At 42.9% G+C, this 25943-nt stretch overlaps 1 protein-coding gene across 1 annotated transcript in view; it reads right to left on the bottom strand.

Annotated features, from left to right (window-relative positions):
* Window positions 1-25943, bottom strand: part of LOC144670012 (tubulin polyglutamylase ttll6-like) — a 47654-nt gene that overhangs the window by 5284 nt on the left and 16427 nt on the right. The window contains exons 9-14 of the mRNA XM_078532341.1: window positions 23319-23404; window positions 21685-21910; window positions 20064-20245; window positions 17565-17753; window positions 16372-16549; window positions 8382-8576 (exon numbers count right to left, since the gene is read on the bottom strand). Of these exons, the coding sequence (XP_078388467.1) occupies window positions 8382-8576; window positions 16372-16549; window positions 17565-17753; window positions 20064-20245; window positions 21685-21910; window positions 23319-23404 (1056 nt within the window). The remainder of the gene's footprint in view (window positions 1-8381; window positions 8577-16371; window positions 16550-17564; window positions 17754-20063; window positions 20246-21684; window positions 21911-23318; window positions 23405-25943) is intronic.

Below are 25943 nucleotides of genomic sequence, written 5' to 3' on the forward strand. Positions count from 1 at the left end.
ATTATAGGACACAAACACAATCTAAAAGAACACTAAACTAAACCAAAATATCTGCATATATCCGAGGTGATATTTACATATTTTAGCTATATTTGCTTTTCCTTGTCTGATTCCCTTCACTTACGAGGGTGCTGACTCAGGCTGGTGTACAGAACAGGATGTACTTGTTGAGATGGTTAGATTAGGGAATTGAGGGATACGGGGATAGGGCTGGAAAGTGGAGCTGACGTAAAAGATATCAGCCACGACCTTTTTGAATGGTGGAACAAGCTCGAGGGGCCAAATGATCCACTCCCGTTCCTCTTTATGTTCTCATGTCCCACCACTCTTGTCCAAGTCTCAATTTATTGTGACAGTGAGAGTCGCAAGATTATTTAAACACTGAGCAGATTAAGGTGTACCCAATCATGTTCTGCTAATGTGTGGACACAGGAGTGGGACTAATTGGAAAGATTTCTCAAAATCCAGCACAGGTACAATGGATGAAGTGGCCTCCTTCTGCACTGCAAGGTTCTATTCTATGATTCTAAGATAAAACGCACAGATTACTGTGCAAGCCAGTGTCTGAATAGGATTCCCACCACTAGTCTGTGCAGGCAAGTGGTGTATTTTTCGCTGGTTAATCTCCTGCCTTGGCTCTTGCCAATCTGCAGCTTCACCCTTTATCAGCTTTGAATCGTAGAATGGTTACAGTGCAGAAGGAGGCTAGTCAGTCCGACAAACCCTGCCAGCTCCCTGCAACAGCAATTTTGTAAGGCCCACTCCCAGCCTCTCCAGAAGAGCAGGAGCAGACCATCTGGCCCCTTGAGCTTATTCCACCATTCAAAAAGTTCATGGCTGACCTACACCAACCCCTTCCAGCCCTATCCCCGTATCCCTCAGTTCCCTAATCTAACCATCTCAACAAGTACATCTTGAGCTGTACACAAGCCTCAGTCAGCACCCTCATGGTGAAGGGAATCAGACAAGGAAGAGCAAATATAGTTAAAATGTGTAAATACCACCGAGGGAAAATACAGATAATTTTGGTTTTGTTTGGCAGCCCTGCAATTTATTTTCCTTCAGCTGCATATCCAATTCACTTTTGAAAGCCATGATTGAATCTGCCTCTACCACACACTCAGGAGTGCATCCCAGACCCTAACTACTTGCTGCGCAAAGAAGTTTTTACTCATATTGCCTTTGGTTCTTTTGCAAGTCACTTTTAAATCAGTCCTCTGGTTCTTGACGCTTCCTCCAATAGGAATAGTTTCTCTCTATCTAGACCCCGTATAATTTTGAATACCTGTGTTCTTTTTTCCACAAAACATGTGCAGAGTATTTCCTAAATGGTAAGAGATTAGAAAGTGTAGATGTACAAAGGGACCTGGGTGTCCTTGTCCATAAGTCACTGAAAGCTAACATGCAGGTGCAGCAGGCAATTAGGAAGGCTAATGGAATACTAGCCTTTATCACAAGAGGATTTGAGTACAGGAGTAGTGAAATCTTGCTTCAATTGTATAGAAGCTTGGTTAGACCGCAACTGGAGTGCTGTGTGCAGTTTTGGTCCCCTTACCTCAGAAACGAGGAAGTGCAACAAAGGTTCACCAAACTTGTTTCGGGGATGGTGGGACTGTCTTATTAAGAGAGATTGAGGAAACTAGGCCTGAATTCTCTATAGTTTCAAAGGATGAGAGGTGATCTCATTGAAACCTACAAAATACTTAAAGGAATAGACAGGGTAGATACAGGTAAGATGTTTCCCCTGGTTGGGGAGTGTAGAACCAGAGGACACAATTTCAAAATAAGGGGTAAGCCACTTAGGACTGACATGAGGAGAAATTTCTTTACTCAGAGGGTTGTGAATCTCTGGAATTCTCTACCTCACAGGGCCGTGGAAGCTCAGTCATTGAGCATGTTTAAAGTAGAGATTGACAGATTTCTGATTAACAATAACGTGAAGGGTTATGGGGATAGCGTGGGTAAAAGACATTGAAGTGTTCAGTCCGGCAATGATCATATTGAATGGTGGAACAGGCTTGACAGGCAGAATAGCCTTCTCCTGTTCCTATGTTCCTTATGTTCTACCTCTTATCAATTCTCTCAACATTCGCTTCTCCAAGGAGGACACCCACAGCATCTCCAATCTATCATAGGGTGTGTCCTCAAGAGGGAGAAAGGGTGTACCAAAGATTCTGCACCCTTGTGGACTCTACCCTAGTTGAGTTTGTAGATTCTTAAGCATGGTAATAGACTTCCATTTGTGTCAAATAGCTAGCTGACCAAAAACAATGAAACTGTTCAATACTACGATTGCCTCACGCAATCTGTTTGACCATGTGATTTTACTTGCTATAGTTTACCTTAAGTTTGGGTACTATTTCCATGCTGCACTACAGACATGTTAACAGCCTCACGTTTACGAGTTTCAGAGTAACCTCCAGCTATTTCCACAGGTGTTCTCCTGATTATCCATTGCAACTGTGGCAGAGGATCCTTAGAAACAGATATTGTTTCCCCGCCTCCACCGGGGTTTCCAAAGTTACAAAGGGTGATCAGAACTTCTGAAGTGATTTAGCCCCAGCATCTCTTCAGTATATCCAAGTCATCTGAGTTCATTAAGAAAATCAGTCCAAAGTGAGTTGACTGAGAAGGGAAGAGCTAATTCATCCAGAGCGCTTCACAGCCAAACGAGTAAATTTTTCTGAAGTAAGCTCATACATGTAGCCAAACGCATTAACCATAGTGTGTACAGCAAGATCCCACAAACAGCAATTGAGATAAATGGCCAGATAATCTGTCTTGACAATGGTTAATACTGGAAGACATGCCAAGCTTAGGTGGTACATTTTCTACATATTCCTCTCTGACATTTTCTACCAAGCTCTCCAGAATGTGCTGACTCTTGCAGGGTTACAGTTCCACAAGTGCTCAGCTGTCCTCCAATTCCTCTCCAAAGTAAGTGCTATAACCATTTGAACCTAGACATTGTGTATTGACCAGGCTGAGCATCACAGCCAAGTTCAACTCTCCTCTTGTTCAAATACTTCGGACAGTGATGAGGAACAGAAACCCTTGACTTTGCTTTTGGCTTTGCTAGCCAACAGGTGCTGCTGAGGCCTATGACACTGTCCACTAGCGTATGCTAACTCAACATTGATGGGGGATTGAAATGTGCAGACCTTCTGGTCTATATATCACACTGGCTATAGTGCATTGAACATTCAAGGGAGTAATAGTTATAAATTATCATTGTGTTGCACCATTTGACTTGCTAACTTCCGCCTTTCTGTATCTGCCGAAGAATCCTGCTGCTGTTATCTGCTCTAGTTCATGACCTCTATGACACCTGGGAGAGATAAATCTATTCTGAAGCATCGGTTTACAACTTTACTGAGTTCCTATAATTATTCTTTTTTATTCATTTACAGGATGTGGGCTTCGCTGGCTAGGCCAACATTTATTGCCCATCCCTAACTGCCCTTGAGAAGGTAGTGGTGAGCTGCCTTCTTGAACCGCTGCAGTCCATGTGGTATAGGGACACCCACAGTGCTGTTAGGGAGGGAGTTCCAGGATTTTGACCCAGTGACAGTGAAGGAATGCCGATATATTTCCAAGTCAGGATGGTGAGTGGCTTGGAAGGGAATGTCCGGGTGGTGGTGTTGTGTACATGCTGCCCTTGTCCTTCTAGATGGTAGTGTTCGTGGGTTTGGAAAATGCTGCCTAAGGAACCTTGGTGAGTTTCTGCAGCACATCTTGTAGATGGTACACACTGCTGCCACTGTTCGTCGGTGGTAGAGGGAGTGAATGTTTGTGGAGGGGTGCCAATCAAGCGGGCTGCTTTGTCCTGGATGGTGTCAAGCTTCTTGAATGTTGTTGGAGCTGCACTCATCCAGGCAAGTGGAGAGTGTTCCATCACACTCCTGACTTGTGCCTTGTGGACAGGCTTTGGAGAGTCAGGAGGTGAGTTACTCTTCGCTGGATTCCTAGCATCCCACCTGCTCTTGTAGCCACAATATTTATTTGGCTAGTCCACTTCAATTTTTGGTCAATGGTAACCCCCAGGATGTTGATAGTGGGGGATTCAGTGATGGTAATGCCATTGAATATCAAGGGGCAATGGTTAGATTCTCTCTTGTTGGAATGGTCATTGCCTGGCACTTGTGTGGCACCAATGTTACTTGCCACATGTCAGCTTAAGCCTGGATATTGTCCAGGTCTTGATGCATTTGTACATGGACTGCTTCAGTATCTGAGCAGTCGTGAATGGTGCTGAACATAGTGCAATCATCAGCGAACATTCCCACTTCTGACCTTATGATGGAAGGAAGGTCATTGATGAAGCAGCTGAAGATGGTTGGGCCTTGGACACTACCCTGAGCAACTCCTGCAGTGATGTCCTGGAACTGAGCTGATTGAACTCCAACAACCACAACCATCTTCCTTTGTGCTAGGTATGACTCCAACCACAGACAGAGACCATTCTGCCCATTAGTGTGCCAGTTCTTTGAAAATGCCCCATTTTAGCCCCATACCCCTCACTCTTTCCACATTACCCCTTTGTCTGCTCTTTGCTTCCCCTTTCATTTGGCAAATTCATTGTCCTACATGAGCAGGGTGGTTGAATAAGTTACTGTTACCGCACTGCCACTCCTATGGATTGAGGTTCCATGGATGGTCAGACCGCTAAAACATAGGAATAACAAAAACTCATGCGATATTAGGTCAAGAGTTGTTTGAAAATAAAATGGTTGGGGAAAACTGGGTAATGATGTGGGGTATGCTTCCAGACTAGAGTAACAGGATGAAAGTCTGCTGTCCGACATAAAATGAGTTTGCCCAGTCTTAATGCACTCCATAGTCGGCAATCCAGATGATGAACATGGTCAGCTTCACCTCGAAGGACGAACAAGAGTTGACATAATCCCATGGCACAAAATTGCCCCCAATTCTCTGCACTGTTATGTATTTTTCAGACAGGCCATCAGATGGCTAGTCAGGTGCTTTAGATTGGGACCGAAACACATAGTCAGTTGAGACAGTGTAAAGGGAGCTTTACTCTGCATCTAAACTGTGCTATATCTAAAGTAGGACTGTTTGCTGCTGACACTTGTATGCCAGGAACTGAATTTCCCTACACTCACATCACTGGCCTCAATCTGCACAAAATTCACACCAAATAAAATCTGTGGAGTAGAGCTATGCCAAAACGTGATTTAGAATGAGTTTACAATCTTGTGAGAAATACTGAACTTTTACACAGTGACCAGGTGAATATAACTTGTAAACAATAAATCCATAAAGACTGTATAATGTGAGATACAAGGAATGTAAAATAAGTGAATGTTTAACTAAATCATGGGAAGGAATGGGTGCCAGAAGGCAGAGTTAGTAACGCTTGACCTTCTCTCCTTTTCATTTAAATACAACCATATGAATTAGGAGCAGTAGGCCACTCGGCCCTTTGAGCCTGCTCTGCCATTCAATAAGATCATGGCTGATCTGAATGTAACCTCAACTCCACCTTCCCACCTACCTCTGATAACCTTTCACCCCCTTGCTTATCAAGAGTCTATCTAGCACTGCCTTAAAAAATATTCAAAGACTCTACTTTTACTGCCTTTTGAGGAAGAGAGTTCCAAAGACTCACTACCCTCTATGAGAAAAAACTCCTCATCTCTGTCTTAAATGAGCAACCCCTTATTTTTAAACAGTGACCCCTAGATCTAGATTCTCCCGCAAGAGGAAACATCCTCGCCATATCAACCCTGTCAAGACCCCTCAAGATCTTAAAGGTTTCAGTCAAGTCACCCCTTACTCTTCTAAATTCTAGCAGATGCAAGCCTAACTTGCCCAACCTTTCCTTATAAGACAACCCACCCAATCCAGGTAAAGTTTCTCTGATCTGCTTCCAACGCATTTACATCCTTCCTTAAATAAGGAGACCAATACTGTACACAGTACTCCAGATGTGGTCTCACCAATGCCCTGTACAACTGAAGGATAACCTCCCTATTTTTGTATTCAATTCACCTCACAATAAATGATAACATTCTATTAGCTTTCCTAATTACTTGCTGTACCTGCACACTAACCTTTTACAATTTGCACCAGGACACCCAGATCCCTCTGAATCTCAGAGCTCTGTAATCTCTCACCATTTAGGTAACAAGCTTCATTTTTATTTTTCCTGCAAAAATGGACAATTTCACATTTTCGCACATTATACTCCATTTGCCAGGTCTTTGCCCACTCACTTAACCTATCTATATCTTTTTATAGCCTCCTTGTGTCCTCTTTATATCTTACTATTTTACCTATCTTTGTGTCATCAGCAAATTTAGCAACCATACCTTCGTTCCCTTCATCCATGTCATTTATATGAATTGTAAAACGTTGAGGCCCCAGCACTGATCCCTGTTACATTTGCCAACCAGAAAAAGACCCATTTATGCCTTTCCTGTTAGCTATACAATCTCCTATCCATGCCAATGTGTTACCCCCTACACAATGAGCTTTTATTTTTCACAATAACCTTTGATGTGGCACTTTTTGAAATGCCTCCTGGAAATCCAAATACAGTATATCCACCAGTTCCCCTTTGTCTACAGCATATGTTATTTCTTCAAATAACTCCACTAAATTGGTTAAACATGATTTCCCTCTCACAAAACCATGTTGACTCTGCCTGATTAGCCTGAATTTTTCCAAATGCCCTGCTATAACGTCTTTTATAATAGCTTCTAACATTTTCCCTATGACAGATGTTAAGCTAAATGGTCTGTAGTTCCCTGCTTTCTGCCTCACTCCCTTTTTTGAATAAAGGAGTTACATTTGTTATTTTCCAATATAATGGAATCTTCCCCGAATCTATGGAATTTTGGAAATTTAACACCAACGCATCTACTATCTCACTAGCCACTTCTTTTAAGACTCTAGGGTGAAGTCCATCAGGACCTAGAGACTTGTCAGCCCACAGCTCCAACAATTTTCTCAGTACACTTCCCTGGTGATTGTAATTTTCCTGAGTTCCTCCATCTCTTCCATTTCCTGATTTACAGCTATATCTGAGATGTTACCTGTATCCTCTATAGTGAAGACCGATGCAAAATACTGGCTCAATTCATCTGCCATCTCCTTATTTTCCATTATTAATTCCCTAGACTCACTTTCTACAGGACCAACACGCATTCACTTTGTTAATTCTTTGCTTTTTAAAATATCTTCAGCAACTCTTACTATTTGTCTTTATATTTTTAGCTAGCTAGTCAGTGCCGAATTACACCACTTGTGTACAGAAGAGGATGATCTAAAACTAGCACAAGCTATTGTTAATATTTCTGGGCAGTGATAGGGGTTTTATAATGAGCTTAAAACCTCTGGCCTAGGCAGCATTTTTGATAAGTTGGCCAGAATTTGCATTTCTGATATCCCTCAGCAGTGTCAATAGATAGCACTCTTGCCTCAAGAGTTAGAAGATTGTGGGTTCAAGCCCCAGTCCACTGAAAATCCAGGTTGACAAAATCTAGTTGACACTCTGTGTTGAACTGTTGGAGGGTCATGATAAAACACTAAATTGAGGCACCTGTCTGCCCTCCCACATCATTATTTGAATTAGAACAGCGGAGTTCTCCTGGTGGATATTTATTCTATAACAAAAGTAACTTTAAAAAAAAAACACAGGTCAACTGTTCATTTATCTCATTGCTGTTTGTGGGAGCTTGCTGAGTGCAAATTGGCTGCCACACTTCCTACATTAAAACAGTGACTACACTTTGAAAGTACTTCATTGGTTGTAAAGAACTTTGTGACTTGGAAGATGCTATATAAATGCAAGTTTGTTTGCACTTACTTTATCCAGTGGCAGAAAGTGTACTTGTAATCAGTGAGTGAGGACAAGATCAGATGCACTCACAACTAAATAGATGCTGACACTTAGGCGGGGATCATTTTAACCTAACTCGTCTTTGCAGAAATCCCACAGGATACTCTACACTATTTGACATGCCACCCAACATCCCTCTTGGTTGGCTTCAATGGGGAGTAGAGTTGAAAGGGGCGTAAAACTGGCACTGCACCCAATTCCATCAGTAGCCCAACAGGCGGGTTAGGTTTAAATTGCTCACCTTGTTGTATAGGTTCACACGTGAAGAATGGTCCCTCAAGTGAAATGCAGGGAATTAGCATTCCCTGTGTCTAGTCTAACAAACATCAATCAGGTCATTTTCAAACTTTGTGCTCCCAGTGGGCAGCTTCACCTGCTGGAAATGCATTTCACAATCTTAAACCCTGCACCACGCACCCCTGAATTTCCGGTCTGAAATTCCTGGCGGGCAAGGCCCTCCCACAAGAGTGCAAAGTTGAAGGATTACCAATTAACTCTTTCACACTGTGCAACTCACTTTATTCTGGCTAGTAGGATATGGAGGAGCAGTTTGAACACTGCAGTGAACACCCGGAGTGTTTTGCAATATGCGGTAAACTTGCTCGATAACACCCAGAGCTCGGAGGAGGTTCTCCCGCTGCAGTAGGCCACTGATTCGCTGCAGCTCCTCCTCTTCAATGATATCCAACGGTTTCATGATGTCTATGGTCTCCTGTAAACGTGCAACAAAAAAAAGAGAACATTTCTATTAGAAAAGGCCAAATGGGCAACCAAGTTCTGAAATTTATTTCGAGAAAAGATTTCGATAACCATCAGACTTACACAATGGGTGGGTCAGAAGGTGAATGGTGTTCAGATGCTCATTTCAGTCACTGACCTTGTCTTCTGGGAAGCTGGGCTCAGCAGTAGGGACAGTACAATCAGTTTCGTTATCAGAGGAGAAAAACCAGCCCGTATCCTTATTTTTAAATCGCCATTCAGTGTGCCCCGCCAAAAAGTTTCTGCATGAACATTGAGTGAAGACCAAGCTTGGCAAGGTCTTCCAACATTCTCAATGCTCACCTATTAAGAACGAGCACTCAAAGTGTATCTGGAAGGTCTTCTGATGCTTGTGGAACTGTACTCTAATGTAAGTATGCAGCTACTGAAGGGAGGAGAGTGAGTTCAAATCCAGCAACAACTTGCATTTATACACCTTTAGTATAATAAAGATCTCAAGGTATGTTGAGTGTTGGCCAAAGCATGATCAGAGAAATAGCCTTTTGGGAGTTTTTTCAAAGGTGGAGAGAGAAAGTAACAAGGGAATAGAGATCTTGGGGTAAGGTTTCCACTGTTAGTAGCAGAAATGAAGAAATGTACAGGGAGACAGAATTGAAGAATCAAAGAACATTGGCCTGAAATGTTAGAAAAAAATAGTTAGAATTGGGTGTGGGCATTGTGGGATTTGTAAATGAGACAGGGATTTTTATTCCAGTGTATTAATAGGTAGGAAGCCAGTTGAGGTTGATAAGGACAGGGTGATGAGCAAGCTGAAGTTACTGTGGGGACAGGGGTAGAGTTTTGGATGAATTAGAGCCAAAGGCAAGGACAAAGTGGCAGCACAACTAAGTAGGATAAGTCTCAGTGACCAGAATTATCCCCCAACTAAGACTAGGTTACCTGAATCAACTGTCTAGAATGTTATTTCTTTGACATTCTTAGTTTCCTACTAAAATAAATTTTGTAGAATAGAATTATAGTGGATTGACCACAGTTCGTGTGCTCATGTGAAGGGTAAACATTAACAGTGAATAGCTGAGCTGAATGGCTGGTTTCCGTGTTGTAATTGCCACGTAGTTCTATAAACCCTAAATGATTATCTATATTGTTATCAAATATGACATGATAACATTAGGCTTTATACTGATTTACTTCCCTGTTTTTTTTCACCCTGCCAATACCAAATCATGGCAGCCCTCTAACACATCTTGCAAGCACCCATTCTACAAGTGTGAGGTTACACACAGGATACTCTACTACAGAGGTCATCACAGTAAAGCCCTATATCAGGACCAGGAAGGAGCAGAGTTTTCTTCTCTCAAGTCTGGCAATACTAAAGCCATCTGGACCTTCCTTACTGCCATGCAAGTTGAGATCAGTTCAGACATGAGATGGAGCACAACAACTTCCTTGCCTATCCTGCTCAGTATCAATCTAGCTTCTCTCACTCACTGAGCAATTGGTGTGGGCTAACTTTCAAAGTACTTTAATGTCGACAGGGAAAACCCACATTTCTGCAGGAAAATCATTCACATTTGGATATTTTGAATGATTAAAGATCCATTATTGCAGCAACAAGCTGATACAACAATTGGGAATATCCAGACGAATGCAGAATTTGCAAGCCTGATTTCCATTCCCGCACTCATCATTAGTTTGGATAATCCCTGCTCTGAAAATACCAGGTTAACAACATAGGAAAACGCAAAAGAAACTCAAGACCCCGATATTCCAAATCTTCCTTTACAGTGTGTACCTTCTTTCTGAGGCTTCTCATTATTTCTGAGCATCATTAATGTTCCAATAACAAAGTAAGAGCAAAATATTGCAACCTCACTGATTAAAGCACTTCAAGGCAATTAGGGATGGGCAACAAATGCTGGCCTTGCCAGCGATGCTCAGATCCCAAGAAAGAATTTTTAAAATTGGAAATAGCCACCTGTTTCAAAGAATTACAGAACCTGTTAACCTGTGAAAACACAATATGTGCATCAGAAAATCACCAGCAGGGTCATTCTAGAGAAATACCAGGGACATGATCCTAATCTGTTTGGCTGAAACATTTAACTCCTTCTGTTGTCATTCCTAATATATTGCTCTTTGTTATGGAAGGCAGCACAGGCCACCAGAGGAGGCTGTCTCCCTGAGATCTTTCAGTAAACATTAAATCAGATCAAAAAAATACATTCTGAAACAATATTCAGAGTACCAGAACACTGCCATTGCAGTATCCAGCCTGTTTCTGAATTTTCTCTGATGTTTTGATTGATGCGAAGCACAATTAAAACAGAATTAGTAACTCGTTCCATTCTTTTACAACATTTTTATTGATATAGGCATAGAGCTTATGCATTTGAACTAATCAGATTCGGGAGACAGATCCTGAAAAGTCAGTCGACAGAGGTGAATGGGACAGTCACTCATTGGCAACAACTGCTCTGTGACCTACAACAGAATTAAAGAGGCATCATTTAACATCTTTCACTGGACAACTCTATTCTGGCTGCTCCTTTTTTCAGAATTTTCCAGCAAATTTTGTGCTTGTCAAGGTGAGGAATGTTAACGGATGATAGGACTCCTATTTTGAGCACATAATGGCAGTAACAAGAATTCCCAGGCATGGAACACAGTTACATGCAGAAGTAGGCCCTGCCTATTCTGACCCATTACCCCGGTATTTCATTTTGCCAGTACCAGCCATCCTCTTTGAGTGAGATTGCCAATTTAGTGCCAAACTCCAGGCAGTCTAGGCATCTTGAGAAACCCTTTGGTGTCAGATGCTTACAGCCAACAGATAGAGGAGATACCCCTCCTGGCTGGATTTGAAACCCAAATCCCAGTGGGACAGACAAGCAGCTAACCCATTGCACCCTCCATTTTGACTGGTCTTATGAAACATCATAAGTATTTATCAAAGGCATTATGAGTTGCCATCAATTTACCTACCCTCTTGAACAATCCTATGACTGGCTTGATTCTTATTTTTAAACATTAAAGAAATAAGATTAGACTTGCATTCCCCAACCCGCCCCCTTGATCACAGGTTAGAGGTGGGAGAAGGATCAACTAACAGATAGCAAGCTCCACTGATATAGGAAAGGACTCCTAGTACAGCAGTCACCAAACTATAGTCACATGCTGTAGTTCAGCCATGACCTCTTGTCAAAACAATCCTATTAGTTATTAATATCCACTAATTTGTTCTATTTGAATCTCCTTGGTGGATAACTCCCGGATCAGAATAACAAGATCTGTTGGTACCATCAACTTGTGAATTAATGGGAACATGGATTTAAGCTTTGTGCGAGGAGGTTCAGGCTCATACAGACAAAGCTTGGATCTTCCTGTCCTGGGAGTAAATGCAAGACCTGGTGCATAATTAGCCGTCCAACCCATTCGATCTTCAATCTCTTGTGGAGTCAGCTGGTTTCAGTTGCACTTGTGGGTGAGCCATTACAATTGACCCAAGCACCACGAGGTAAGGAGGGGAAAAAAAAAGACACCAAGGGTTCCTGCTCCTGATTGGTCTCTAGTGACTGCTGCTGAAACGTGAATAGGGATAATTTTGCTGTAACAAGCAACCACCTTCCCAATATGCAATCCTTCCACCAATGTGAGAGGATGGCTGAAAAGTGAATAGGGATAATTTTGCTGTAACAAGCAACCACCTTCCCAATATGCAATCCTTCCACCAATGTGAGGGAAACAAGTCAAATTCTCTACACGCATGCTTAATGACACCTTCAATGTTCAAACGACACAGGTGTAATCAAATGCATGGGACCAGCAGAGTGATAAAGGAGCACATTGTAGGGCCACTGAGGTGAAGGTTAAGATGTCCGAGGGAATTGGACTTGGTGGAGGCAAAGTAACTATAACAGATATCACCTGACGAGTAAGGCAAACTTGCATTTACGTAGCACCTTTCACAGCCCCAGAACATCCCAAAGCGCTTTACAGCCAATAACGTATTTTTGAAATGTAGTCACTGTTGGAATGTAGGAAATGCAGCAGCCAATTTGTGCACAGTAAGCTCCCACAAACAGCAACATGTTATTGATCCAATAATCTGGCTTTTAGTGATGAGGACACTAAGGATAACTCCCATGCTCTTTTTCAAAACAGTACTGGAGATCTATTGTGTCCAGCTGAGAGAGTAGACATTGGTTTAATGTCTTATTTGAAGGATGGCACTGCTGACATTGTAGCACTTTCTCAGTATACACTGGGGAGACAGCCTGGATTTTGTGCTGAAGTCTCTGTATTAAGGGCTTGAACTCACGACCTTCTGATTCGAAGGCGAGAGTATTACCCACTGAGCCACGGCAGCTGGTGTGTGCTGTGACTTGGGAGAAGGTGAGCTCAAAGCAAAAGGAGAGCCAACATGACGCCCTGCAGCTAGAATGCAAGGGTCAGCACTTCCAGTGACCTGCTCGTCCCTTCCTCTGAACAGTTAGGCAACATGCTCTGTATTTACCTCATTACCTCTTTCACCACTTCGTTAATTTTCCATGAAATGACATTGAAACCATTCAGCCAACTTTTATATCAATGACATGGTGATAATGCAGATGAAGAAGTGGTTATAAAACCACACAGCCAAATGAGTTGAATTGAATTCCCAACACAATAATTGCCTTTCACTCATTAACCACCCAATTGTCAACCATGTGCCTTTCTTATAAGAAGGTTTCCTAACGCTATAACTCCTGTGAGGTGAGCGAAGCTGGTAGGACGCTGCTGGTTGCTACTGTTCACATAGGCAGCCTTGACATGCTTGTGGCTGGTGACTCCTGGGTGGTTCAGCCCCTCAGGTCCCAGGTGGGTGCCTGGGCACTCTGCCCCAGCAAACTCTCTGGCATCATGGCTGGTTGAAAGCATAACAAAGGAGCACATGTGCTGATATTCTGAGAGAAGGCAACATGTACTGCGTCCATCGCACTCCCTGGGGTAGAGGAACTCATCATTTCCACCGATCTGCAGAAGCGCAGACTGCAGAGAGTCTCTGAAAGCCCCTCTCTATTCAGCCCATCAATCCTTCCAGGTGGATATCTTTCTCTCTCTCCAAGATGGAGCCTGGTGGCTGCATGATGGCTATTCAGCTTCCACCAAAGCTCCAGAGGGTAGCAATGCTAACTCTCTTGAAGGCCTGGGTGTACTGTTCCTGAAGGTGGTCAACAAAGAGTGCTGATGCCATGTGAAATGACACCACACAGACAGGAAGCAGACTTCTCCATGCCTCCAGTCACTGTGCTGAAAGAACATTCGCAGGTCTCCCAATACCTGCTATAGCTGCTTATTCAAGGAAAGCGGCTTCATTTTCTTGGCTGGGTCTCTGAGCTTCTGTCCCACCCAGAAGAGCTGTGCATGGACTTCACCCAGCGAGCGGGACTGATTCAGAGCTGTTCTTGCCACCTGTACCTGCTACTGCTCACTTCTGCTGGGTCTTTCACCAGAAGCTGACCGTTGTGAGTAGCTCTCTAATCCATGCAGAGTACCAATGTCTGAGTTGGTGCCTGGGAGTGATGGAACACGCAACACTGCAACCTGTAGAGGACTGTCCTCCTCCAAAGTATATTCTGTAGGTTCCAAGTGCTAAGAAGGTCCTAGAGGAAAGAGAAAAGCAACAGAAGTTAGGATAGCCCCAACAGGCTGGACATTAGCAGGTGACAGTCATGTCAATGCAACATGATGTTGTGAAGGGCCATGAGGTGAAAGAAAAGATGCAAACCATTTGCAGATACCCTGCTTAGTTAAGCTGCCAGTCTTATCTCCCACGATGTTCATGTTTTTGACTGGGCCACTAAAGTCCAGGGCTTTGTGCTCTGCTTGGGTGAGAGCTGCGATGTTGAGTACTCCTGCAGTGATGCTCCTTCCTTTGCTATTATGTGCTGCTTTGTTCTGCAGAAAGAGAGGACGAGTTTTAGTGAGCAATTGTTGGAAAGCTAAGTGGAAACATGTAGGGTTTGTGCATTTGGTGAGAGCTGGAGAAGGAGCAAGGTGGAATGAGGATGGGGAGGTGATGAATGTAAAATGAAGTGTGTGGAATGTGAAATGGGGAAAGGAGTGCTTAGAGGAGTGGGTGCTTGTGCAAGTGCTAGGACATGAGAAGAGAATACTATTCATGTGTGTGGTGCAAAGAGAGAAAAGGAAAAGGTGAGTATATTTGGAATGAGAAAGAGAAATGTTACAGTGTGCCCATGTGAGTGTTCTGAAGAATGCGATAGAGGGGAGGGGGTGTGGTGGGGAGAACGAAGAGCTATACTCACCCAAGGTGTTCTTTGTTGGCTTTATATAGGGTATTGCCATTCTCCTTTATTGCCTTTACGTGGAAGTATAATAGGATATTGATACATATCCTTTACTTTTAGTACAAGTTTGAGGACTAGGAAACATTGATGACTTCTGGTTAATACTCTGAATTGAATCAAATAAATTAGATAATAAAACACTACCCCTTAGAAGCTATGCGTATGAGATGTATGCATTAATGATTTTTAGATTCTTCAGGAGATCACAGCTTCGTTGATCCTGTGGCTTATATTAACCTTAATCACAGTGGCTCAATACAGCCAAAGGAGTTTCAGACCCAGTAAAGGTGGCAAATTTCCTTCCCTGAAGGATATTATTCAACCAATGGGTTTGAACGTAATTACATGGCCACCATTGCTGACATTAGCTTTTTACTCCAGATTTATTTAAGTAATTGAATTTAAACAATTCTTTCTTTTGGGATTTGAACTCATGCCTCCAGATCATTAGTCCAGGTCTATGGATCACTAGTCCAGTAAAATAATCACTATGCCACTGTTCCCAATGAAAAATGAAAATATCTTAGCTCAGCTCATGGATGGTTATTAATGTTGTTCTCTGCCTGATCATCTATAGCCATTGTGGTATGATTACTAATAAGCTGATAAGTGTTTTAAATGCTTACTATGGTTATTCTATCTGGTAGACCTACACTTTAGTGTGAGATCATTGAAGCTCTTCCTACACTGAAACCAAGTCCTAGGAATAATGTTGCTGGTATTATCCTCTTAGCCATCTTCCTCCAGGCCGAATGCATAGTGGCCCTGGGATGCTCATGTGTATGTCACGAAGCAGTATCTCCATCCTTGCTCTGACCTGTATCAGGAATTCCATCAGAAAACTTTAGAGAGGGGGCAGAGATTATAGTGGGCAGCCTGTCAATCATTTTAAAATGAGGCATGGGTGTTAAAAATCGCTCAGGCTTCACAGTGGCGACAAAATAAGGGCTTCCTGCTCGCCTCATGCCTTACCTGTCTGAACCCCACCCTACATCAAGCTTGGCCATCACAGTCAAGCAGTTCACTGACACTCAATGACTAGAGTCACCTGTGAAGAATGGCCTCTTATGCCAGGGCTCCACACGGCACCTTGTATCCATTGTCAAACATGGGTCAGCACATTCAGGAGAGGTGACGAGGACTATTACCTCTAAACCATTTCTGCCACATCACCACTTCGAACTGAACAGATTGTCAGAAGGCACATTTAGGTCACAAATTCCTCTATGCCGTTTTCAACAAATTGGTTAATGAAATTCCAGGGTTAGTTAACTTAGCAAAGTGGTTAACACAGAGATGAACTTCTATGCCTTTCAGCATCCAAGTACAGGGCCTCAGGAACTTAACCCTAGATATTTTAATACTCTCAGTACAGTTCCTCCAGTAGGTGGACAGCAGTTGAGTGAAATATGATGTTGCAGTAATTGGAAACAGTACCTCCTTCTTTAACTTCTTGAAGGGTGTGTCACCACGGGGTTTCCTAGAAAGCAGATCCAGTGTTGGGGGCTCGCCCCCTGACTCCCCTTGTAGGCCACTGTCCTTCACTTCCTTCTTCTTCCCTTTTCCCAACTGCTCCTTTGGTTCGTTTTTCATTCGGATTTCCTCCAGTTGCTGCCTGGTCACAAAGCATCCAATAACTGATCAATCAACATGCACCCAGCTCAAACGTAGGCAGCATCAGCTCTTAGACATCACACACACATTCCAAGTACCAACTACCAGTGAAGACCTTGCGCCAGTTAATCCCAGCCAGTGTGTTTGAAGGCTCAGGACTGACCCCGGCATTTATGGATTATGAGCTGAGAAAACAAAAACACAGCCAGGATTCCAACTTCTGATCGCTCCTGTGGGAACATGTGCCTACTTGGGCATTAAACAGGGACAGGTGGTACTGCTTCTGCAGCTGAACAGCTGCTATGGAAATATCTAAGCTTATGAATGAAAAAGTGACCATATGGGCAAGATCCCAGAGAAAAACAGATACAAATAGAACCAGACCAAAGGACGAATCACAAATCATAAAATTGAAAGTAGATAACAAAGCAGAGCTGTCACGCCAAGCACTCTTTCTTGTAAATTACAATATACTTCATGCTTGTACAGATATTTGTAATATAGATAAATGTAACAATATAAACTTAGATAGGAGCTATGCTGAACAAGGCTGCTGCGTGGTAAAAGGACCTGGGTGTTACTATCCATTAATCATTGAAACTCTTTCGAGTTATCAACAGTCACAGATTGCAACTCTTTCAAGTACAATCACAGTTCTTGGTTTTCCGGGAGTGGGACATGAACCCACAACCCTCTGATTCAAAGGCGAGGGTGCTATGAACTGAGCCACAGCTGACACCTCTCCATTAATCATTGAAGGTTCACAGTCACTGCTGTGAGATATTGCAAAAGCAAGTAGATCGTTAGGATAGGGCAACTAGGGAAAGGCAATAAAAGCTGGCTTAACCAGGAATGGCAACATCATGAAGGAATTTTTAAAAATTAAATATAAGAAATACTATCTCATGTCTGTACCAGGACTTATAACCAATGCAACCTCCATCCACAACAATGACTATCACGTGACCCCTGCTTGGTTGTGACTGGTTCTCCCCCCAGGTGCCCACAATCCATACCTAGCACATTCTTCCCTTGCCCTGGAAGCGACTGTCTCCTGAAAGAGCGATCCGCTTTGTTTAAAGAAATTATCGTATTTCTGAGAGTCGGACCTTGGGTAAATCCGACGGAATCCTCCCAGGTGTTCCTTTTCGTAGTTTTCCACCTGCTGCAGCCAGGCTAACTGGTGGTTTTCGTACTGCTCGCGTCTGTGGAAGTAACAGACATAAAAATCAGGAGAGGATTAATTGGACATTTTAGCACTCCCACGAATATTACACCTCTGTAAAGTGCTTTGGGATATTTTTTCCAAGTTAAAGACGTTTGTAAATGCAAGCTGTTGTGCTATTAAAGGAAGAGTTTTATTCACTCTAACCAAAAAGCCACGTGATCAACCGCAGGACTTAGTCAAGTCAGCTAATCTCAGCTGGGACAGCATCCAAGACGTGCTGAGATTATGGCTCTGGGGTTGCAAAGGATGGGTCTGGCATGTTGCTGCGGAACACTATACTTCAGTTGGTCCGGGCCATACCATCTGTCCTTTGTGGAAAGGTTTGTGCAGAAAAGCACCGTTGACCTCAAGTCCATCAGGCAGTGGTCCGCACATAACTTGCTCAAAGTCCTGCAGGAAAAATAGACAGTGGATCCAGTTGGATGGTTCCCTGAGCAGACTGTCAATGTAATTTGACAGAACACCTCATCGTCAGAACTTTCAAACAAGTACCAAGAGGCAGTTTGACTGGTGCTGAGTTCCCCATCAGAACCCTCAAGCACACCTGAAGTCTCACTGCCCTCCATGCAGCTGCAATGGTGAAGAGAATGTTGCCCATCTCCTTCTGGAATGTGCCTTTGCAGAGAATGTTTGGAAAGAGATGCATTGGTTTTTGTCAAGGTTCATTCCAAGTAACTGCGCAACACAGGACTTTATGCTTTAGGGCCTGTTCCCAGGGATGCACACCAAGATAAACATAACTGCTGCCGGAGGACCATCAACTTGGTGAAAGATGCTCTTTGATCTGCCCAAGATTTGTTGGTTGCCCATGTGGAAGGAGTTCTCCATGACCCAGTGTTGCAGACTGGCTCATTCCAAGATTCAGGACTATGTACTGAGGGATGCACTAAAGCTTGGGACAAATGCCATAATATCTCAATGGGGAAAGGCCACAGTCTAGGGCCATCCCACCAAACAACGGGTTGGAACTTGTATAACACCCCCTTAAGCCCTATGCAGTAGGGAATATTTTTAAATGGGATGAAAATGAAATGTCTAAATAAGATCTGTGACTGTATGTGTAGTGAGTTACCTCAGAGTGCCATGTACTGTATTGAAAGAAAGCAATCTGTATTTCACTTTACGTAATGTTACATTTGAACTGTTCTGTAACATACTTTTACAAATTATTGTGACTAAACTATAATTTTTTTTTTAAATGTCACCATTGGCCTCAGTGCCCCTGGACTAGGAGGAAGGGTAAAATTGGCCAGAGTTCCTGGTTTTGATCATTATCCATTGACTCGTGCTTGTATGTTGACCCTTATCGTAGAACAGCTCACTGGCACTCACTGTGTGGGCTAACGGTTAAAGAGGGAAACTGAGAATGGAATCATAATTATTAAAATGTATTTTTTTTGGAATTCAGGTTGCTGGGTAGATCAGGAGGGTCCCAGGTTAAATCCCTGGTCTGTACAGGTTGGGTGGAAGTAGGACCGCTGCAACTGAACTCAGCTCCTGGAGTTGAAGAGCAAGAGTGTTCCAATCTGAGGATTAATCAGTGTAACCCAGTGTATGTAAGTGACATCAGAAGAGGACAGGATCAGGGTCACTAATCATCACTCTCCTCCACTAGAACACGGACATGTACTTCTGATCCTTTTGTGTTCAGGCTATCATCAAAATAACAAGAATATTTTCCCTGCTCGAAAGGAAAGTTCAGAGGAAAACCTTCCATTGTTGAATAGTTTGTTTTCTACTGAGGACACTTTGGTTATTTTAGTGATCTATAGATCCAGAGAACGAGTTCAAATCCCATCGTGGGCAGTTTGAGAATTTTGAGTTCAGTTTATGCAATCTGAGAACAAAAAATTGGCACCAGTAAAATGAATCTGTCAGATTGTTATTAACACCCAATTAATGTCCCCTTAGAAAAGAAAACCTGCCATTCTTGCCCAATCTGGGCCTATAACTCTAGTCCCACAGGGTTGGCTGTTTGGTTAACTATTTACTGGCCTCAAAAGTGGCCTAGCAAACCACTTGACTGTATCAGACTACTAGTGTTTCAAGAATGCTGCCCACCACCATCTTCTCAAGAGCAACTATGCCAGCCTTCCCAGCTTGATCAAAAAGATGGGTTTTAAGGAATATCTCAAAGGAGGTGAGAGAGGCAGAGAGGTTTAGGGAGGGCATTTCAGAGCTTAGAAACTAGGTAGCTGAAGGCATGGTCTCCAATGGGACAAAGGAACTCCGGGATGCACAAGAGGCCAGAATTGTACAGTATACCATTGGGCACCGCTTCCTCTACCTTAATTCACGAGTTGTCTGACGGTTCCACAAGCGCTCCTGTACCCTGCGCCTCTCCTCCTCTGCCGCCTTTTGCTTGTCACTTGCTCCAAGATTTATTAGACAAATAGTGTCATACAGCAGATGGTCTTTCACCTCTCGGTCCAGCTTCGAATCTGTAGTGAAACTGGGGGAGTGGTTCACCTGGAAAGCAAAATGTATGATGTGTTGGTGTGAAACAGAAGCTAATTGTTATTTGAATATATTTGTACAAAAACACAGGTCTATTCCAATACTTGTTTGTTAAGGGGACTCTATACTGCACTGTGGGGAAATGACTGCCTGGTGTGATAATAAGGTAAATAAATTGATATTTACCATGCAATAAATTAATTGATCTCATTCAGGGCAGTGAATGAATAACTACAATTCACTTTAATTTGTCTAAATCACTAAGGAAATAAATTAAAGGTCTTGCTTCTGGTGCACTATTCAGTGCTTTTCTGCTGGAAAGCACCGTGCATGGATGCCAGAAGCTGAAGTGGACTACAGGAGCAGGACAGAGGCTGGGTACTCTGTGGGGAATGGCATACCTCCTGACCCCTTCAAAGCCCCTCCACAACTGCAGTCTGGAGTAAAATGGAATACTTTCCACTGGTCTCGATGGATGCAGTCACAACTCCTGAGAGGCACAGCAACATCCTGGACAGAGTAGTTTGGGTTTTTGCCCCCTACCCCACTCCCCCCTCAACACACAAGGTTCAATATCCACCCCACCCTTGCCGTTACCATTAACACGTTGCGGCTGCAGTGTATATGGCCTAAATGAAGCACAGTAACAACTTGCTAAGGTTACTTTGGTAAAAAGCACCCTGCACAAAAATGAAATATCATCATAATATGAGGACCCGGTCTCTCTCTCTGGCCCTCAAAAAAAAACCTTTAAATATCAGCTTTACTCAGTGGGTAGGCACTCAGTCAAAAGTTTGCGGGTCAAGTCTTGCTTCAGATACTTCAGCATGTAACCCAGGCTGTCCCTGCAGTGCAATACTAAGGGGCCCTGCACTGTCAGAGGCGTTTGCCTTCAGATGAAACATTAAGCTGAGGTTCCATTAGGTGGTTCTAGTGGATGTTAAAGAACTCCTGCCACTTAGAGAAAGAAGTCCAGAGGAGTTTCCCAACATCCCCAAAAGCAGATGAACTGGTCATTCGTGTCATTTGTTCTTTATGTGCCTATGCAAATTGCTTGTTGTGTTTGATATTGTGGCAGCAGTGACCACACTCCAGAATTAATTAGCTCGGAAGATAGGACGTAGAAACAGGAGTAGGCCATTCGGCCCTATGAGCCTGCTCCGCCATTCAGTAAGATCATGGCTGATCTGGTTGTGGCCTCACTCCACTTTCCAGTCTGCCCCCCATAACTCTTGACTCCCTTGTCAATTAAAAATCTATCTAACTCAGCCTTGAATAAACTCAATGACTATGATTATGACGTACTTCGGAACAAAATGTGAGCATGATTAGGTGCTATATAAATTTCTATATAATGTATGCTATATTCTTTCTTTCACTATTAGTTCCTCAAGCATTCTGTATTTTCCAGCAGCCTTTTAATACCACACCTTGTTCATTGTTTCACCCACCTCCAGGAGCCATGGTTTCAAATTGCGATCCATTAGGATATCGAATCCTAGTATCTCAAAGCAGGCACTGCCAAAGAGATGATTGGAGAAACAAGTCCGATAATTGTGCTTTAGGATCGGATAGGCGGAAACTAGAGTCTTAATGATGACGTCTTCAATGTCTGCCCAAACCTTTGTTGTGTTGTGCCCATGCTGCTCCAACCATTTGTTAAATGAAGACAGTTTTCTGAAACAGAATACAGTATGAATGGACTAATACAGGGATAGATAGTTACTGTATTGATTTTAATTAATACATCAGATATCAAGGCATATGTTTATAAGTTGCCACCCAGGCAAGAATCTGGTGATGCAGAACCACATGTTATAGAGAGTGTCCAATTTTCACTTCTGTCCTTGTATAATGGACTAAATCAACACTGCAACATTTGTGTCTGTTGAGGAATGTTATCAAGCCCTTGCAATTGAACGAGATGTTCCTGCCTGTTGAAGGTGGCGAGGTTTCAGTAACTGGCGCCATGTAGTAGCTTTGAAATGGGAAGAGGAAGGTATGTTGTTTCACCAACCAGCACAACTGAGTTTGGATTAGGGTGGGCTGGAGTCTCCAAGAATTGAAGATCAATCTCCAGGAGGATGCTGTGTGCAATCCTGGAAGAAAGTCATCGGGACATTAAAAAAGATTGTTTTTCTTTGACATTTTCTTTGAACATTTCTCTTTACCAGGTGTAACAGTATTAAAAATGGGAAAAAAGGCTGTTTGGCTGACAGTCTAGCATTATCCAATTGGGTTATGAGTCTTTGTGCTTTCCAATTGCCGTGGAAAGGCAGTGCATCACAAGGATGGATGTGTTGGTTGCCTGGAGCGTGGGGGAAGACACTTAATCACAGTTGGCAACCCTAGTTTGAGTATTGAAAATGCCGACAAAAGATAGTGACTATGGCACCAGATTTATACCAGAAGTAGAGTTCCTTTCAGGTTGTAAAAGTAATTAAGTACCAAGGATTCCCACCAAACCAGCCAGCCTCCCAAATGATGCTTGGTCCCACATGCTTCAATCCAGTGAAAGATTTCAGTTACATGGAGAGGATCTATAATTGTCTTTCTTAGAGTAGAAAAGGTCAATGGGAGATTTGATAGAAGTGTTCAAAATCATTAAAAGTTTTGATAGAGTAAATAAGGAGAATGTTGTTCCAGTGGCATAAGAATCGCAAACCAGAGGACACAGGTTTAAGGAAATTGACAAAAAAAACAGAGGTGACATGATTGTTTCTTTCCCCCACACAGTAGGTTATGATGATCTGGAATGCACGGTCTGTTTCGGTGGTAGAACTAGGTTCAAAAATAACTTTCAAAATAGAATTAGATAAATACTTAAAATGGAAAAATTTGCAGGGTTGTGCGGAAAGAGCAGAGGAGTGGGACTAATTGGATAGCTTTAAAAAGAGCCAGCATAGGCACAATGGGCTGAATGACCTCCTTCTGTCTATTACATTCTGGGTGCAGTCATGCACCATCTTAACCCACCATTAGGGCAACATTTATTGGATCTTTATGATACATTTATTGCATACTGAATGTGGCAAAAGATTGTAGGTATTCCGGTAGATTTTTCCTTCCAACCTGTTAAATGTACCTTTTGCTGCTCCCGTCCCCGTCTCTGACAAAGTTCTTGCTGTGCTTGTTGATGGCATAATTTGTCAAGTGCATGCAGATGTCGTCCTGTCATCAACAAATAAAACACTTCAATGGTTTGGGACATGGTGACACAAGCTCCCTCCAAAGTCTCATCCCTCCCTATCTATGTAGCTTCCTCCAGCCCCACAAACCTCTGAGACCTCTTCACTCTTCCCGTTCTGGTCCCTTGCCCATTTTTCATCATTTTACTATTGGTGGCTGTGCCTTCAGCTGCCTGGGTCCTAAACTACAGAATTCCCTTCCTAAACTTCTCCGGCTCTCTCTCTCTCTCACCTCTTTTAAGACACTCTTTAAAAATTAACTCTTTAACAAAGTTTTGGTTATCTATTCGAATACTCCTTTAGGTGGTACATTGTTGAATTTTACCTGATAATGCTCCTGTCAAGTATCACCATGTCAAAGGGGCTATGTACATGTAAATTGTTGGTGTAGATAAATACAGGGATACATGCCTAAAGGGCCACCATTATGTAGAAACATCAATTTTAATTTTTGAATGATTCAGATCTGAGCTGCATTATTTCATAAATACCTCTGGTAAACCCCAAGCGTGTCCAACCCAACAGCTTTAATGTAAGTCACTCCCCTAAAGCCACCATGCCTAAACATTTTCCTTCTCCTGAAAGCACTATGCTGTCGAGAGGTTATGATTTACTATCAGGCTGTTGAGGTATGGTAATAAAATAGAATATCTCACCAAAACTACTACAGTAATTTACTTTTAGGTACCTACTGTGACTCAGTCGAGAAATGCACTGCCACATGTAGTCCTGAGCCAAATGGAACTGATGAGGAATCAAGTTTGACCACTGATCTGTATTGAGTTAGATGATGTCAACTGGAGAAACTATTGAAATTGGCCTCAGAAGCCTCAGACTGAGCAGGGAAATAAATCAGCGAGGGTTCCTGCTCTTGTGACTCCTGCTGCAAGTAGCTACATAGACATTGGGTGAAGACAAAGAATATATCCTATCTAAGCCAGGGTTTGCCCTTGTGGGTCACATTGGTGCATAGACTTAGACATTAGGGGTCACATATAAAGTTTGAATCTATGTTTCCATTAATCCTCATAGGATATGGATCGGTTAAGTGGGTCAGCAAAAATTTGGCAGATGGAGTATAATGTGGGAAAGTGTGAGGTTGTCACATTGGCAGGAAGAACAGAAAAGCAGAAAATTATTTAAATGGAGAGAGACTGTAGAATGCGCAGTACAGAAGGAATCGGGTGTCCTTGTACATGAATCACAAAAAGTCAGCATGTACTTACAGCAAGTAATTAGGAAGGCAAACAGAATGTTGGCCTTTATTGAAAGGGGGGTGGAGTATAAAAGTAGGGAAATCTTGCTGCAGCTGTACAAGCCATTGGTGAGACCATTTAGAGTATTGGAGGGATATAGTTGCATTGGAGGCAGTGCAAAGAAGATTCACTCAGCTGATTCCTGAGATGAGGGGTTTGTCTTATGAAGAAAGGTAAAGCAGTTTGAACTTATTGGAGTTTAGAAGAATGAGAGGTGATCTTGTTGAAACATGTAAGATTCTGAAGGAGCTTGACAGGATAGATGCTGAGAGGCTGTCTCCTCTTGTGGAGGAATCTAGAACCAGGGGGCAGAGTTTCAAATTAAGGGGTCTCCCATTTAAGATGGAGATGGGGAAGAATTTCTTCTCTTAGAGGGTTGTTAGCGTTGGGAATTCTCTTCCCCAGGAAGCAGTGGAGGCTGGGTCATTGAACATATTCAAGGCTGAATTAGACAGATTTTTGATTGAAAAGGGAGTTAAGGGTTATGGCGGGGGTGCAGGCAGGAAAGTGGATTTATGGCCACATCAGATCAGCCATTAACTTATTAAATGGCAGCGCTCGAGGGGCCAAATGGCCTATTCCTGCTCTCATTTCCTATGTTATGATGTCCCAAGTTGCTGATATTAATAGGTTTTGTTTTTTTTTTGTGCAGGATTCATCCACCAACATGGCAACAGTGCTAAGAACAGGCCTTTCCCAACCTCATGGGATGAACCAATAAGTGAGAAATAAAAAAAGGCTGGAATTTCCATGTGACCCACAGCTGAGTTCTAGCACTCTGGGCAACACTCACATATGAAGGATGATCACTGAGTGAGGGACTGAAGGTAGGTAGCTGGCACTTGTAGCACTGGACCCTAGCCAGAGTAGCAGTTTCAAGACAGGAAGGGAGAAAAGGAATGAGAGAAAAACAAAAGAACAGGCTCGACATTCCCCCACCACAATGTCAGCCATGGCTCAGTGGAACACTCCCGTCTCTGAGTCAGAAGCTTGTGACTTTGAGCCCTACTCTAGATAGAAACTTGAGCACATAATCCAGGCTGACAGAACCAGTGCAGACAGTGCACAGCGCAGGAGTGTTGCGCTGTCTGAGGTGCTGCCTTCCAGGTGAGACGTTTGCCATCTCAGGCGGATGTAAAAGATCCCATGGCATTATTTCAAAGAAAAGCAGGTGTGTACTGGACTAACTTATTCCTCAACGAACATCTAAAAACAGACAATTTAGTCATCACCACATTGCTGTTTGTGGGATCTTACTGTGCAAAA

This window comes from Cetorhinus maximus, chromosome 30, assembly GCF_964194155.1.
Source record: "Cetorhinus maximus chromosome 30, sCetMax3.hap1.1, whole genome shotgun sequence".
Taxonomy (NCBI): domain Eukaryota; kingdom Metazoa; phylum Chordata; class Chondrichthyes; order Lamniformes; family Cetorhinidae; genus Cetorhinus; species Cetorhinus maximus.